Source organism: Astatotilapia calliptera, chromosome 20, assembly GCF_964374335.1.
Source record: "Astatotilapia calliptera chromosome 20, fAstCal68.1, whole genome shotgun sequence".
NCBI classification, from domain to species: Eukaryota; Metazoa; Chordata; class Actinopteri; order Cichliformes; family Cichlidae; genus Astatotilapia; species Astatotilapia calliptera.
In genome coordinates this window covers 14,200,767-14,218,150 of record NC_137441.1, presented here as the reverse complement: position 1 = coordinate 14,218,150, position 17,384 = coordinate 14,200,767, and the positions used below count along the sequence as shown (strand labels likewise).

The 17,384-nt window shown below is 39.3% G+C and overlaps 2 protein-coding genes across 4 annotated transcripts; one reads left to right on the top strand and one right to left on the bottom strand.

The window, feature by feature from the left end:
* Window positions 1-56: 56 nt before the first annotated feature.
* On the top strand, window positions 57-8,194 carry kctd6b (potassium channel tetramerization domain containing 6b). Of its 3 annotated transcripts, none has more exons than XM_026154856.2 (3): window positions 57-226; window positions 3,861-3,962; window positions 6,126-8,194. In XM_026154856.2, the coding sequence occupies exons 2-3, from the start codon at window positions 3,936-3,938 to the stop codon at window positions 6,810-6,812; spliced, it is 714 nt and encodes a 237-aa protein (XP_026010641.1). In that variant the 5' UTR covers window positions 57-226; window positions 3,861-3,935; the 3' UTR covers window positions 6,813-8,194. The 3 variants fall into 3 exon arrangements, with proteins under 3 accessions (XP_026010641.1, XP_080150516.1, XP_080150515.1); XM_080294389.1 differs by lacking the exon at window positions 57-226 and adding an exon at window positions 1,382-1,536; XM_080294390.1 differs by lacking the exon at window positions 3,861-3,962 and having other exon boundaries at window positions 82-226.
* A 5,013-nt stretch (window positions 8,195-13,207) lies between these two features.
* Window positions 13,208-15,732, bottom strand: ognb (osteoglycin, paralog b). Its single transcript, XM_026155295.2, has 6 exons — window positions 15,583-15,732; window positions 15,412-15,490; window positions 14,873-15,037; window positions 14,586-14,788; window positions 14,410-14,502; window positions 13,208-14,290 (listed from the first exon to the last, which is right to left on the bottom strand). Exons 1-6 carry the CDS (start codon window positions 15,679-15,681, stop codon window positions 14,120-14,122), a joined length of 810 nt encoding a protein of 269 aa, XP_026011080.1. The 5' UTR covers window positions 15,682-15,732; the 3' UTR covers window positions 13,208-14,119.
* Between the last annotated feature and the right edge of the window lie 1,652 nt (window positions 15,733-17,384).

Below are 17,384 nucleotides of genomic sequence, written 5' to 3'. Positions count from 1 at the left end.
GAGCGTGATTCACTGAGAGGCGCCTGCAGCTGCACCAGGACCTCCCTCCTTCTCTTCCTTGATCCTCCTTGTGTGCGCAGTCTTGGTTTAGCCCGGAGCCGAGCACAGTTACCCAGTGCGACCAGCGGTAAACATCAGTGACTCTCAAGCTGCACCGTTAGACACCAACCACAGGCTTCTGTCGCTGAATAAAAACAAACATACAAGTACGCACGAAAGAGAGCAGGTAAGACATGGTTTTAGCTCATGTGTCACTCACTGCTCGGTCCTACTAAGACCCTGGCGTTAACCTTAGCAGTAGGAGCAGCTAATGGGATGCTAGCTGCGTTAGCTTGCTAACCAGAAGCTAGCAATTAGCTAGATTAGCGGGTTGTATGTTAACTTGTATGCTTTCATTGTGTTTCACGCCACACAGCTCTGTGTATCCGAGCTGGGTTTGTGATGTAGTAACGGTACTGAACTTAAAAATGCACTTCGGGGCTTGCTGTAGCAGCTTGTTAGCCAGTTGGCAGCAAATACTGCAAAGGCACTGTCGACTGGATATTTTAAAGAAACATTGGTTAGCTGGCTTCACTAGCATGCAGTGAACCAATACACCTTAGTTAAATGTTGTAAGTAAAACAGGTCTGTGTGGGCAGTTTTATATAGGGTGCTTATCTGCGCCAGGTTTAAGTTTCAAGTTGAGTGCTTTTGTGGTTTCTGCTATTTAGTCCCGACTTTCATGCTTTGAAAGTGAAATGTTAAGTTTATATTTAAACAGGGAAGCAGCAATTGATAGAACCAAGCCTTGTATTTGCTGCTCTGCAACCAGCCACATTATAGTAGCATAACAAATGAGATGGGGAGTACTAAGGGTTGCTTAAAGGAAATTAAGAATGAGGACTGTACCGCGTACGTTATTTGCCTATAGATGAAAGCTCAGATCATAAAACCAAATTCTGCGAGTATAATTTACATCAGTTACTCTCTTACTTAGAACATTGGCTTACTTATACTTGCTTTATTACTTTAAGTATACAGAAATATGCAGATACTCTAAGTGTCTCCTTGTGGTACACAAGTTGGGAAAGTGGATAGTAGTGCTTTATTATTTAAATTGGCAATTTCCTTTAAATTAACACGCACACATACATACATACATACATACATACATACTAGGGGTGCAACGATATTCGTATCGATATCGAACCGTTCGATACAGTGCTTTCGGTTCGGTACGCATATGTATCGAACAATACAAAATTTGTAATTTATTTTATCAACTTTCCTTCTGACGATGCTGTCTGTGTTGAGTGCTCAGTGAATCTGCGTTCGACTACTCCGCCTAGGGTCGACAGTGCAGCCTAGGCGGAGTAGTCGAACGCAGATTCACTGAGCGCTCAACACAGACAGCATCGTCAGAAGGAAGAGCGCAGGGCAAGCTAGCGAGACAGAAGTTAAGCTCCCCTTACAACATGGACCTCCCCCATGGACCACCCTCATTCAGATCTGGCCTTTGGAATTATTTTGGTTTTCATGTGACGTATGACCCTGAAGGTAAGCGAGTCATGGACTAAAGTAAAACAGTATGTTGGATGTGCCATGCAATGCTCAATTACATGGGTGGGAACTAGTGTGTTAGCGCAGTTAACGTGTTGGCCGTCTAGCCCCATGCACGGGGCGATCGGCGGTAGCTCGTTAACGGAGATTTGCCGTGCTGTGGCGTTAAGGTCATTTCAACGAGATTAACCTGAAAGCACTAGTGGGAACACAACGAATATGACTGCACATTTACGCCGACATCATCCTAGTGCAAAGACAAGTGGAAGCAGAAAAAAAAACAAGTAAGCATGCTACTAACTTTAGCCGAGTCATTTAGACAGCTGTTTAATATGCTGCTGAGAATATAGCCCAGAAGAAGCGGATAGTATAGCTTTTATTTTGGAAAGAGACATTTCTCTGTAATAAACTCTCTTTTCCAAAGATGAGTGATTCCTCAATCAGATACAGGGCTTGCAATATCGCTAGCCTGACGTCCTGGGGCTAGCGATTTTTTTCAGTCGGGGTACCAAAATCTATCTCTGCCCTGCCTGTCGGGCTTTTGTAGGAAGGAAAAATATATGTCAATGCTTTTGCATTCTTTCAGAAATGTAGCTGGGTAATTATGTCATTGGCATCGATGAGCCACTGTCAATATGTGACATATTGAAATTGCGTTTGAATTTGCGCTTGTTTTTTTGCTTTCACTTTGCAATCATGCGAACTATGTATAGAGAGCGACAGCACTGATCTGTGAGTGATGATAATTTGTGCACCAATTCCTCTGACATCGTCTTATTAATTGTTAGCTTACTATGCAAACATGACAAGTGAAATCTCCCGCAGCTTAAACATGTGAGAGGTTGATCGCGCAGAGAATTGCTGAGCTTATGTGAGTGCGTGTGTAAAAGCAGCAGGATATATATTTGACTACGATGACCTGGATGACCGAGAACCTTCACAGACAGATATATATTTTAGTTCTGCTGAGCCAAATAAGACAGGTCAGGGTGAAGAAGTGACAGCCAAAGAAAAGCTTACCACAAAACGGAGAAGTTATGACAAATCAGACTATAAGGCAAAAAGAAAGTGCAGCTTTATGGTTTCATGGACAAAAGAATTTCTGTGGCTGCAATATGATGAGCTAAATAACCAGGGCTGCACATAAGTGGTCCGCAGGTGCGTATTCGCTGTCAAAATAAAAAACACGCACAAGGGTTAGGGTTAAATTTAAAAACTGTACTTTTGAGTCAAAATATATATTTATAATTTTAATAAATGACAAATTAAAAAGGCATGAACATTTTTTTTGTATCGAAAAAATATCGAACCGTGACACCAAAGTATCGAACCGAACCGTGAATTTTGTGTATCGTTGCACCCCTAATACATACATACATATACACACACATATACACACACATACATATATATGTGTGTGTGTGTGTGTGTGTGTGTGTGTGTGTGTGCGTGTTTGTGTGTGTTTATAAGCACTTCCTTTTTTGGCTCCTCCCTTGGAGGTTGCCACAGCAGGTCATCTTCCTCCATATCACCCTGCTGCACCCTAACATCCTCCTCTGTCGCAGCAGTGCAAATTGTTTTACTACACTCAGTGAATATCAATGAAATACTGTATAGTGACATCTGGTAACATTGTTATTGTCATTTGTATTTCTTTAATCCCCAGTTGATCTTGTTACTTTAATGATGGTTTAAGGACATTACTGTTTTTATAGCGTATTCTTATATTCCCTTTTCTGTTATTCTTGACCCTGATTGGGTACAGCTGGAGAACTATGTAAAAAAGAATAATGTCAGAATTTCCAGAAGAACAGCCAGATTAGTAAGGTTTATGACAACTATCATGAGTAACTGTGGAGGCTAAAACAAAAGCCTGTCATCTCGTGTTTATGCAGAGTGGCTTTTGAGATTATTTTCTTTAAATTAAATAAAATCCATACTTAGAAATTCAGACTTGTGCTGAGCACACAAAGCACTTCAATGCCATGTTGGCTTTGGGATTAAGGTTCAGAGCTTCAGCTCCACCTGTTCCTGAATGCAAATTTAATAAAATCTTATCACAAGAGTCCCAGCATCTACTAACATCCCAGGCTGCTGACTTCACAGTAAGAGGGTAAAGTCACATTGAAAATAACACCACTCAAATCTTTTGCACAGTCTGTTTATTTACGCTTACCCTTACTCAAATAACTCAAGGCATGCACACAGATGCTTAAGTCTGTACTGAAAAACCTCATTTAACCTAGAACAAGACTGTGTCCGTCTTGTTCTGCATATGAAGTCTTGTTACAGCTGATGTTAATATCACTGTTTTCTCACAGGTGAAATCAAAGTGAGCTGATCCTCATTCGTTCCCTCTCTATTTTGGTTCTGGCCAAGCTGCTACTCTTCTACAAATGGATAATGGAGACTGGGGCCATAGGGTAAGAGACACCTAAGAAACCTGACATGTGTCTGACAATGGATCACATAATCACATAAACTTGCTCTGTTGCCACTTTAGCTGAAACTAGTTTAGTCTAATAAAGCAAATCCTGCATTAACCCTTTAAAGCCAGTCGGAGCAGGCACGCTCTGTTTTGCGTAACTATTTTTAAATCCCGGTAGCACTGCAACCACGTAAGCTAGCGCAATAATTTTTTTTGCATATGAAACCGGAGGCGTTGTACTTACATCTTATGCCATCAGCTTGTCCTAAGTCAAAGTTTCCTTCCACATATAGTGTAACAGGTATTACAATTAAACAACATGAGATATGCATTAAATTATTGTCTTGACGACTTTGGACCAGTATCAGAAAGTTCTAGGTAAGACTATGGAGCCTTGAAAGGATCAGCAGAGAAGGAACCACACAATGATAGATAAGATGTGATTTGAATAGAAACTGTATTGAAAGTTGTAAAGTTTACAAACCCTGCCTGTCTAAAGCCGGCTTCCTACAGTGCACAAACGCACATTAAAGGGTCCAAAAATAAAATCAAAACAACATCCTCTTTAAGGAAATTCTCCAAAGAGTTTCAATTAAAGAGCTTCCGCTCCCGTTGCTCAGTCCACTTCTCTTTAGAAAGAGAAATTAGAGTTCCTTGTGTGTGTGTGTGTGTGTGTGTGTGTGTGTTTCTGTCCATTGGTTCTAACACTACCCGGGTAGATTTTTAAAGTGTTAGTCTTATCTGTATCAAGGAAGGTAGTAATAGTCCTGAGGTTCGCTGAAGATGGATCCCACGGCTGGCCACACCGCACTCGGGTCCGTCGACAGTCACTCTCTTGGGATTGGCTCGCCACTGAACCCACAGGGTTCAGATCTCAAATGATCCAGTCCTGGTCAAAAACCAATCTATGCACACAGTGCAGAGTGCATACATTACTATTTTATCTATGCCTTTTCCATCACTCATCTTTCAGTCAAGTATTGCTCAAGTATAACAAATTATTTTAGTTATACAATGTCTCAACCATCATAAAATAACTTTAGTTACATCACACAAGGTCTTAGTGCAACAGAAAATATACCTTATATTTACCCTTTTGGGAATAAATAAACTTATAAGATTCACTCTCCCATATTTATCCTTTTAACAGCTTGCTTTTAACTGTTCTTCTTTTTAAGATATTTCAACTTGAATTATTTCTCAGAAAAATATATCAACTTCTTTAAACATTAACACATTCAACAGAGTAATGAGATCCCTTCCCACGGCCGTATTTCACAGATCTCAGATCCAGGATCTTTCAGCTAATTTGGCGGTTGCCTCGTGAGTAACGGTTGCCTCGTGAGTAACGGTTGCCTCGTGAGTAACGGTTGCCTCGTGAGTAACGGTTGCCTCGTGAGTAACGGCTTCCACAACAGGAAATGTTGACTAACAGAAAGTCATCTCAAGGCATACTCGCCTCCTAGCGGCGGGGAGGGAAAATTACACCTCCAACCTTATGCAGCAGCACAACCCACAAATCTGATGTGGGTTACAATAGCTTTGCAAAAACTGCATTAAAAAGCACTTGCAGCAACAAAAACATAATATTCCAGAAACACGCTTTGCCAATCCGATCAGCTATTTGTAACACTTCCTATGTCCATCAGCGTGAACTATCCATGTCCTCCATGTCCTGCCCGAAACCGGAAGTGATGTCATTTTGCGGAAATGTAGTTTTTTACCATCAGGGCCTTATGAGCCTATACTGGTGTTTTTAAAAGTTATGTTTGACTTTATGACTTTGTGTCGTTTCTGGGATGCTTAGGACTCATATTGCACTGCTGGAAATAGTTTATTTTGATGCATATGCTGTTTTTTTTTGCAAATTTGCATTATAATATTTATTTTCATTTTTCCTGCAGTATATAAAAATTGGTGTATTTCAAAAATAAAACTATGAAGATACTTAAAATAAATTTCGTGTGGTGGGAAACTATTTTGTGCAACTTTGATGTTTAAAAGGTTTTTGATTTTTTTTTTTTTGGGGGGGGGGGGGGCTCTAGATTCAGTGACTTGTATTGTGTCCACTCATGTTTTACCATATTTTTTTCATTGTAATTTTTTTTTTTATATAGTTCCAATAGCATGAGCTTGACAGGTTTTTCTTTTCTTTTAGATGACTACTCCTGTTACCTTGAACGTGGGAGGCCACCTATACACCACCAGTTTATCCACGCTGCAGCGCTATCCGGACTCCATGCTGGGAGCCATGTTCCGAGGAGATTTCCCTACAACCCGCGATTCCCAAGGGAATTACTTCATCGACCGGGATGGAACACTTTTCCGGTACATCCTGAACTTCCTGCGGACATCTGAGCTTACCCTTCCTTTGGACTTCACAGAGACGGACCTCCTGAGGAAAGAGGCGGACTTCTACCAGATCGAACCTTTGATCCAGTGCCTCAACGATCCAAAGCCGCTGTACCCTCCTGACATCTTTGAGCAGGTCGTGGAGCTTTCCAGCACTCGGAAACTGTCAAAGTACTCAAACCCTGTTGCTGTTATCATCACGCAGCTAACCATAACTACTAAGGTTCATGCCCTGCTAGAAGGTATTTCTAACAACTTCACCAAGTGGAACAAACACATGATGGACACCAGAGACTGCCAAGTGTCATTCACCTTTGGACCATGTGACTATCACCAAGAGGTGTCCCTAAGGGTTCACCTGATGGACTACATAATGAAACAGGGCTTCACCATTCGGAACACACGCGTGCATCACATGAGTGAGCGTGCCAATGAGAACACGGTGGAGCATCACTGGACTTTCTGCAGACCCGCTCATAAAGTTGAAGACTGAGTTTACGTAGCACAATTGTTATAGGTGACACTACTGCTGGATTTGTCTTTTATATTACGCAAATCATGATTTTAAAAAAGGAAAATCCAGAAAGCAAAAATCAAAGAAGATGTGAATTTGGATTTATTCACCTGTTCGGGGCTACAACTTTTCCTGTGCTATCCTTACACATGTTTATTAGAGTGCAAGGCCTACCATAGAAACATGGGATTTTATACATATAGGGACATTGAATCGTCCCTGTACTAAAATAGTGTGGGTAAATTATTATTATAGGAATAACGGTGGCTTTAAAAAGAAAAAAGTCTTTAGAAATGAGGTCATAAAGAAGGTATGATTTGAGTCTGCCTATGCCGAGTACCTTAATAGTAAAAAAAAATAAAATGCATTCATACGAAGTTAAGCCACAATTTGTAGAAAAAAATAGAACTGTAGAAGTTAATTTAAAATTATTATTGACTCCAGACACATCACTAAATGTTTTTGTAAGATGTCAGGAGTATACTTTTTATAATACTAATAATATGAATAATAACTTATTTAGCTCAGTAGCTTCTTGGTCAGTTTCTAGTAGATTTTGAAATTAGTCTCTTAGGTCTAGCCCCTTGTATGGTACTATTTCTGAAGCCCCCAGTAGTTGTTGCATGTGTCTGACTGTTTTGTGTATGTATATTGTACATATGTCCTGTGCGCGGTTTAAAATACACCATACTATTACTGTTCATATCACCAGTAATGTTTCCAGCCATCGCAGCCAAAATAAACCCATCTGTGTATTTCATTTCATTAAATTTGCATAGTTTCTCATTTTAACTCTGATGTTTAGATCTGATGTAATTTGTCAGTTCTAACATCAAGGCTCCGTGCAGTCGTGTACAAAGTCACTATAGCTGTTATTTGGAGGAAATACAGTAGAACATCTATGAAACACAATGATTCATCTGAATAATAAAGCGTGTATATGTTTAACATTAGGTGCAATAGTTTTGCAAAAATATTTTTTAAAACTGATTTTCTTCACAAAACAAGCCATCTTGATTTAATTGTATATTCTTTTTATGTACATTGTAAAACCAAATACTCAAAGTACTTAAATTAAGTAATGTAACTCTTTCACAAGAACCTGCTACTTAGTAAAATTAAATTATATTATTTTAATTTATTTTAATTTAATTGGCAGACCTCTTTGGAAGGGTTTGATTTCTGGGGTTGATTTGACCCCAAACATAAATGACATTAGTCTTTAGTGTGATATAACAGCTGGATTGGTTTAGATTCTGAGAAAGACAATGGAGTAAAAGTAAAATGTCTGTCTTTCATCAGTTGCTCTTCCTGCACTAACATTATGCAAGGTTTAACAAATAAATTTTTATTTTTGGTTATATGTATTTTTTTTTTTAAATGCACTCAGTGATCCACCTTCAAAGGGGTTCAAACAGAGCATGCCCAACACATTCTACGCCAGACTTGACAGCAGTCTTATTGGACCGATGATTTTTTTTCCCAAATACTATACAGGTAAGTTTTGGCAGAAATTTTTAAAATTCACAAATGAAAGAGCTTTATCATGAACATCAAACTGAGATTTTGAATTCTAGCATTAGCCCACGTTGTCTTAAGTTTTTGCTTTCCACTTTCTTTTCTCCTGCCTTAGAACTCAATCTTCAAGATCCACTATCCCACCTCTGCACATATCCAAACCATCCCTCTCTATTTGTCACTTGGGTTGATTTGCTAAGTATTTTTTAATTTAATTATTAAACATTTTACTTTTATTTTAGTTAAATGTAATCAAAATATTGGAGGTGTGATAAGCTTCAACTTTTAAGTTCTACTAACTTCTTTTGGTTTGCAGTGTACAATTTCCTTAAAAACATGAAAAACTAGGTCTTTCTCACCAGTCTGATGTACATTTTCAGGTCCAAAATATAAGGAGATATAATCATAAAATTAAGTTTTGTGTTTATTTTATTTTTTGCCTACACCAGGTGGCATTTTGTTGTTGCTGTTGTTGTTGTTTTTACTTCTCTCCACTGGCTCCCTGTGGTTTTGACCAAAAACTAGATTACTATGAATATACAATGAGAACTTCATTAACCTGGAGGGAAGTTCTTGTGCCTTTTGCATCCTCAATGCAATAGGGATAGAAACAGGAAGACAAACAGAAACAATGTGTGCAGACTTGCAGTAAAAAAACAAGATACAGTTGAGAACTATCAGTATGTGCATTAGTGCAAACAGGCAGAAAAGGACAGAGTGTTAATGAGTGATAAGAGAATAAATAACAAGTGATACTTTCATAGTAGTAATAATAATCATCATCCCATCTGGTAAAGCACAGATGGGATGATGTAAGTGTATGGTATGATAGAGTGTCAATGAACATTTGTAGAAAAGAACAGTTTTTTAAATAATATTTTTAATTTATCATTGCGTGAATTGTAAAAATGTGTAGCCTATACACAGATTTTTTAAAAAGGTTTTAATATTTTATTAACTAAACGTGTGTCATAGCCTGCACCTCTTAAATTATATTTTGCCTACACCGTCCTCAGTCCCCTTAGCTATAGATTTCAAATCCAAAAAAGTGAAAGACGTGAATGAAAATAGAGACTGTAGCAGTGCCTGGATAGTGATGGATATGTTTTGGGGGCTTTTTGCCATTAACAGACAGCTGAATATTTGAATTTAGGCATTAATTCTCAATGTTTGTGAGACCAAAAGCTTTAGTACAAAAAGGCGATGTAATTTTGTACAGGTGTAACTGCATCTTTTCTTTGTTACAAATACAAGACTGATTCATTTCCTGCCTTGTATTTATTCAGATTCAACATCAAACTTAAAAAAATAGTCCATTTTCATTCTCAGGTATGAATCGGAGGTCGTTTTCAAATGTTTCAGAGAATGCGTAAAAAGCAATGGAAACAATAATATATAGTTAGATATTACACCCATTGTGTATTTTTCTGTCATGTTATGCATAAAGGAGCAGAATATCACCACTTGACATACACCGATACCACCCGGATGTTACGACTCTTCTTGGGTGCGTTGGTTTTCCTTCAAATCCTCGAGCTGCTCTCAGTTAGTCTGTAGATCCTTGAGTGTTCCGCCCGTTTTGTATAAGCCAGTGTACAAAATTAACGCACCCAACTTAGCACGTCCGTTGCTCTCATAACATTTGCTAAGGACGTGCTGCTCGTATTTACCCACGCTGTTTCTTAACAGTTCACCTTCAGAGTTTCTCTGTGGCGCCGTGGAAGTGTTTGTTAGGACACAGTTTGTGTGTCAGGATGTTTCACAGGAGTAAAACCATTAAAGACTTACTGAACATTGTCCCGGGGAAACGTCGCCTCGGTGCGTACAGGTTCCTTCCAATCTTTTTCTGTATCGGGGGAATCATGGAGTGGATCATGATCAACGTGAGGATAGGACAAGAGACTTTCTGTAAGTGTAAGCCATGGGTTCACTCAGCTAGTCTAACCGACACGTTGAGTATCTATTTAATAGATAAGTTAGCTAGTTTTAATAAGTTAGGCTAGCTGTGTTAGCTGACCTAGCAAATGTTAAAGGACAAATAAAAGGCGCCAGTGTGCTCTTCTTTTGGTTATATGCTAGCTACCGGTTTGGGAAATTACTCCAATGCTTGTGGTCAGTGCTTTCGTACACGTGTTTAGCTCGAGTTTACAGTGATCTTGACACACTTGAGAGTGCCTACAGTCAGTAGTTACTAGATAGTTGTAGGTACCTACGGTGTGTACCAACACTTTTGTCGACCCTTCCAAACGGGTCTAAAAGCAGTCTAATCAGAGAAGAGTTCCCATGTGATCCCATCAGAATCAGATGATTTTTTATCAATGTTATTATATGTTAACAGTATGAAAACTGTGAGTTACAGGTCCTTCCAATGGGAGGCATTTTTGAGCTTTCATGAATTCAGAAGGAGGAGAAGAGGCCAACATTACATTTTCAGAGCTGAAAAACAAACACACGTTTTATTATGGAATAATTATCCCAAATTACTGGAGATAACTATGTCGTAGAACAAATGGCACCAATTTAATGCGTGTGACACAGAATACGCTAAAGATCAAGTGTTTTTAAGCAAACTTTAAAAGGGTTTGGTCACCCTGTTGGATAGATGGCTATTCAAACCAAATTAGGCCATTTGCGGGGCCTATCTTCTACTGGGATTCCTACTGGGCCAAATCCATCCAGGTTGCCAGTCTTTTGCAGGGCTTACACACACAGAGACAGAGCGGCTCACATTAACACCACCACCAGTTAACCTAATGTGAATGTCTTTGGACTGTGGGAGGAGGTCAGAGTTGCCAGAGGAAACACACAGGCACCACACTACAGACTCCACACTGAAAGGCCCCAGTTGGCCGGTTGATTGGAACCTTTATGTTTACAGTCATATAATCAAGAAATCCTCATGTTTTGGAGGCTTGAGCTGACCTCCTAAAGAAATTAAGCAATTGTGAAAATATTCATTTTCTTTTAAGGGCAATGTGGTTAGCTCTGTTGTCGCAGCAAGGAGGTACTGTGCTTGAATCTAACCTGGGGCCTTGTTCTGTGCAGTTTCTGTGTCTGCATTGTTTTCCCTGTGTGTACCTCAGTTTCCTCCCGCAGTCCAAAGACATGTGTGTTAGGTTAAATGGTGATTCTACATTAGCTGTAGGTGTTAACAATTGTCTGTCTGTATGTGTTAGATCTGCAACAGATTGGCGACCTGTCCAGGGTGTACTCCGCCTCGTGCCTTATGACAACTGGGACAGGCTCCAATAATTATTGTAACCATAAGATATTAATGTAGAAACAGTGTTGTAATGTTATATCTGGGAGCTTTTTTAAACCACTATCTGCTATAAAGCAGTAGTATATAAACAACTTATTTTTAAAAAAATAAATAACTTTGTTTGTGAAATATTAATCTTTAAATAACTAGTAACCATCCATTAAATGCATGTAATACTCTGTGTGTCCCTTTGAAATGTGGTAATGTTGTAGGTGGTCCAGTTAAGTACTTGAGTACAGTGGTTAACTAACAAATGCACTTGAAAGAACTATGGTGTCAGAATCACTGGAAAAACAAGTTTCCACCTAATTATACGAACACCCACTCAAGTTGGAAAAACAGGTTAAAGACTAAAAAAATGCTGATGCACATGTTGCTGTGTTATTGATATATACACAAAACATGGAAGTTGTCAGTAAATGTCCGGGTGAGTGCAAAAATGTTATAATCTAATGGTGCAAACTGTTTTTTTTTTCTTTTCCTGCTAACATTTAATTTATAATATGTCCAGGTAGAGTTACGTAGGTTAGTTAGTTATGGGGGGAACTATTTTCTAGCTGAAGAAAATGGACCATCCAGTGAATGCATGAAAGCAGGGAACATTTGTCACAATGCTAGAGATAGAGTGAGCGGGGTCCACTCAAAGACTGAAAAGAAAAAGGACTCCAGTGTGTTTTTACTCTCACTAAACCCATTTCTCATTATTCCAGATGTGCTGTCAGAACTAAAAAGGGCTCAAATCCTCTTGTGTTTAAAAAAAAAAATAAAAAAAATCCACCCTGCACATATTATCCTGTGATATTGAGAGGCCATTTGGGGACAAAAGAAGTGTTTTTCTCTACTGAGGAGAAAAAACTATTCCCTGTGCTGTTTGTCAGCTTGGCAGTCATTTTGTTATAGATATTAGATATTGCCCAGATTGCTTAGAAATTCTGCTGGATAATAAAAACAGACATTTTCACTTGCAGTAGCAGAGGGAAAAAGGAAACACCAACTTTTTCCACCTGCCTCTGCAAGTGAAAATGTCTGTTTTTATTATCCAGCAGTGGAAAAAAAAAGGTGTTTTTTTCCTTTTTTTTTGAGGGGGGGGGATTTTTTTTAATATCCGGAACCCTGGAACTGCCCCACCTGAGTGGTATGCACTCATTACTAATGTTATGCGGTTACATGTGTCTTTCTTTCCTTCTTCAGCAAGCCAAAATATCTGCTGTGCATGCTCACTTTGACACTGACAGTTTAGTAGCATAAACCAGTGTGTTTCTTACCGTGACACATAAACTGATAGTTGGCACATTTTCAGTTAGACATCAGTGTCAAGTATCCAGAATGCTTTCTCTGTGCAGTTTTTACTGGAGACACATTTCAGTCTTTTGAATCTGTTTTCTTTCCAGATGATGTCTACAGAAGAAAACAGTCAGAACGAGAGTACCAGCAAAAGATAGCAGATGGATTGATAGTTCTCAATCAGTCTCCAGCCAAGTGAAAGATGATGATTGGATTAAATAAGGACTTGACACGTCATCTAAAGACAGTGTGGGACACCCATGCAATTATGAATGCTGCTAAAGAAACGAGTGAAAAGCTGATGGTGCAATGACTTCCAACATGCAGGTTTTATTATTTGTATAGTGTTCATTTGCAGCACTGCAGTATAAAGCAACAGGGTAGAAGAATCCGTTTCAGAAAGATGAAAATAATAACGACAAAGGCATTATGTGTTTGTGGAAACCATATTGAGATCTCATCGTTGTAATGCCTCATATTTTAAAAAAAAACAAACATTGCATAGCACCAGCTAGAGAAACCATCTTCGCCATGTACCAACTAAAAAAATGACTAAAGGTGTTTTTATTTTGGATATTGCTTTTAAACAAAAAACACACTGTTTCATTTGTTGATCAAATCTTTTTGTTATAAAAGATTTCTAATTGTGTAAGTTTTCAACTGTGCGATATATGTATCACTATAAAAATGTCGCTTAAGAACTTTATTTTTCATTATTTATATTTTTTTCTGTGCACTAACTGTGCATCTTAATCCCACTCTCCTTCACTTTACCAAGAACTCACTAGAGCCCGACCGATATATCGGCCAGCTGATATTATCAGCCGATATTGGCTATCTGCCAATACGTGCATAGCGACACATTTCATTAACAAGTAAAGAAGAGGCATTATGTTGTTGCATAGCTTGGCCATCAGAGGACACACCCCAACTTTCCTGTTGGCAGCATATGTTCGAAATGTGATGAACACAACAGCCAGCTGATTTGAGCAGAGTCGGGCAGAATGTAAATCCACAACTTTGTCACATTAGTAAGGACTCATGAATAACTAGAAATAAGAAATGCCAGGGAAATTTTTGTTTTGTCTGCCCAAAAGGAAAAAAAATATCGGCAGATATATCAGATTTTTAAATATCCAATTATTGGTATCAGTTTTAAAAATCCTATATTGGTCGGGCTCTAGAACTGACTCACAAAGTCTGCCTCAGTTTCTTTTGTGTTTCACTTGTACCAGCCAATAGGGAGAGACTGCAGACAGATGAAGCTGTTAGGGTGCTCCGACAGCTTCAGGGGGTTCCCATCCAGTCTCACCTCGTACATGTTGGTCCGAATGTAGTGGCTTGTGTTTCCTTTGCAGAACGTCTCATCTGTTATTGTTGAGATGTTGTTGTTCTGCAGGAGATCAATTCAAGAACACAACCTTGGCTACAACTTCCAGACAGAAAACAAATTTCATTTCTTCTGCAGTTTTTTTTGTTTGTTTTTTCAAAATAAATAACAGATGAACTTACATGCAGATGAACAACGTAAAGAGACTCTGGAAGATGGGGGACGGCTGTCAGTTCATTGTCTCCGAGATAAAGGTATGCCAGTCTCGTGAGTTTCTGCAACAACACAAGGCCACTATTTAACATGCGATGATGATTTCTGCAGGGGTTTAACATTAGGCATTTACTTGGCAACTTACTTTAAAAGCATTTGCCTTTACACCCTGGTTTTTAAGCCTGTTGAAATTGGCATTAAAAGTTACTAGCTTGGATGGCAGCATGGGAAGTTTGGTCAGTCTGTTTTCTGCGAGTTTGAGCTCCTCAAGATTGGGAAGTTTTGAGAAAGATCCGTCTTCTATCTCAGAGATGAGATTCCCAGACAAGTCAATTCTTCTTAAAGTAGCTGAAAAATGCAAATAATGGAAGTAAAAACTTAAGAGGAGAAGAATACTTCAAAGGATTTTTAAAATTATTAGTATTGTTTTACCTGTGTCTGCAAAGTCTTCCCTGTGTATTTTTGTGATTTTGTTGAAGCGAGCATAGAGATACGCCGTTTCTTTTGGCAGGGTTGGCACGGCTGACATGTCAGGGGACACGTCCTCGCAGTAAACTGATCCACTCAGACAAACGCACAGTAGACATGTTGGCAAAACTGAAATGATCACACATCTTTTCATCATATGGCATCATTTATATACACTTCTCAAAACAACCCCCCCCCCCCCCCCCCAAAAAAAAAAAAACAACAACCCCAAAACAAAAGAAAACAAAGATCCAGCAAAACAAAAATAAATGTGGTGTACACACAGGTCCTTTAATTAGCTGCAACTAAACTAGAAACAGTTGTGTATGCACTTGAAAATGCACTGCACCTAGTTTAGCCGAGGACACTTGATCAGTCCCATTATTACGTAACATGAGCTTTAGCTCCATTCACAAAAATGTGGAAGAATGCCTTTGCAAGTGTTGCATAATCAGCTTTGAAAGAGTTGTGGAAAACTTTTTTTTTTTTTTAATAAACCTTACCTTCTGCTTTTGGAAGTACTCCACCATCAGTATCTGTGTCTTGCAGGACGCCATAGTCCGACGCACGTACCGTAGCTTTCTGCAAAAAGAAGAAATCATCTCAGTTAGCTCTCACTTTTGTGCATATCGTCCTTGAAGATAGTTTTGAACCTCCCCCCAAAGCTTTCTTACTGCAGGTGTTCTTGCTTCCATGTATTCACCCTTTGCTGCAGAAGACACTATCCATGGGAGCATTACATATGTGAAAATTAAAATCCTTAATGGTATCATTGTGCCTCAGTGGCTGGAGAGAGGAGGACAGAGCTGTCTGCTAGGCTGAGATCTGGGGTACATCTGAGAAGGAAAATTTTCCATCCACTTTTATTAAGCTGCCAGCATACTGCTGAGTAAGAAAAGGAAACTAGTTTTAACTCAATACACGCTGTATTTGTGTCACATCGACTGGTCCGGGTCACTCTTTAAGATTGTGTCGCCTTATTTCTGTCCAACAGATGAGCATTTAAAGCTCGATGGGGATGTAAGTGATGAAAACTTTGGATCATAAGAAAACCATTGAGTAAACCCAATGCATGAAACAGTTAAATTCTGTGGGTGTCACTGCTGTTACTGGGGGAACAGCTTGGTACTGGATGAAGGTATTACATTTGAAAAACTGATTGATTTACCAGCAGTGAAGCAGAGAGAGCAAACTGTTGAGTATCTTTTTACTTGGATTGTTTTCCATCCATTTGGACTGCTTCTTTATCAGAAGTGACTCTCTTTCTGAATAACTGCTGTGGTTGAGGTTATTGTCCTGTGCCTGTCCACTAAAACGTGTCCCGATCAGTTCTATTGATTGTTTGATCACAACAGCTTGCCTTAACTACAGCCTCGACCTTTCACATAGTTTGATAGTTACTGTTCCATCATTTACTAACTTAACTTCCAATAGATCAGACTCTCCAAATTATTCTAAGCATACATCAGATCAGTCCGTTGCAGAAGCTGCTCCTAAAACCATGAACAGCCAGGTTCTTCAAATCAGAACCTAATCTCCCCCCCCAAAAAAACATTACTTCTTTGTTTTTTAAATAAATCTAAGTTTAAATCTAAGTTCATAATGATTAGAAAAAATGGGATTAATTAATTCCTTTTTTTTCATTGAGCAAAGATTTGTAAATTTTAATTTGACACGTAAAATGAGATTGCTGTAGACACACACACACATGCACACAAGTACGCAATAGAGTCAAAGGAGCTTGCAAAGAAAAGCGTCTGGACTTCTTTAAGTTACTTGAAGACGTTTCACCTCTCATCCGAGAAGCTTCTTCAGTTCTAAGGTCAAATGGTGCAGAGTGCCAGATATAAACCTAGTGGGAGTATCCCCCCACAGAGGGACAAAAGAACCCCCTGATGATCCTCTAATCGCCTGAGCCAAGGTGTGAAACTGGGTGTGGGTCCCAATCAGCCAGAGTTTCGGGTGAGTTCATTGTGAAACCTGGCCCCACCTTATCATGCGAATTCCTGAGATCAGATGGCCCAGGATGTGAGTGGGCGTTAAGGCGTCTGGGAAGGGATCTCAAAACTGGATTATAGATGGCAGGAGAGTTGGTGTCGTAAACCCCGCCTCTGTTCAAAGATGGTCGCTCACAGTGGACATAGATGGCTTCTTTCACTCCTCTTTCAAACCATCTGTCCTCTCTGTCCAAAATGTGGACATTGGCATCCTCGAAAGAGTGTCCTTTATCCTTAAGATGCAGATGGACTACTGAGTCTTGTCCTGTGGAGGTGGCTCTTCTGTGTTGTGCCATGCGCTTGTGAAGTGGCTGTTTGGTCTCTCCAATGTAGAGGTCTGGGCATCTGGAGAGACCAAACAGCCACTTCACAAGCGCATGGCACAACACAGAAGAGCCACCTCCACAGGACAAGACTCAGCAGTCCATCTGCATCTTAAGGATAAAGGACACTCTTTCGAGGATGCCAATGTTCACATT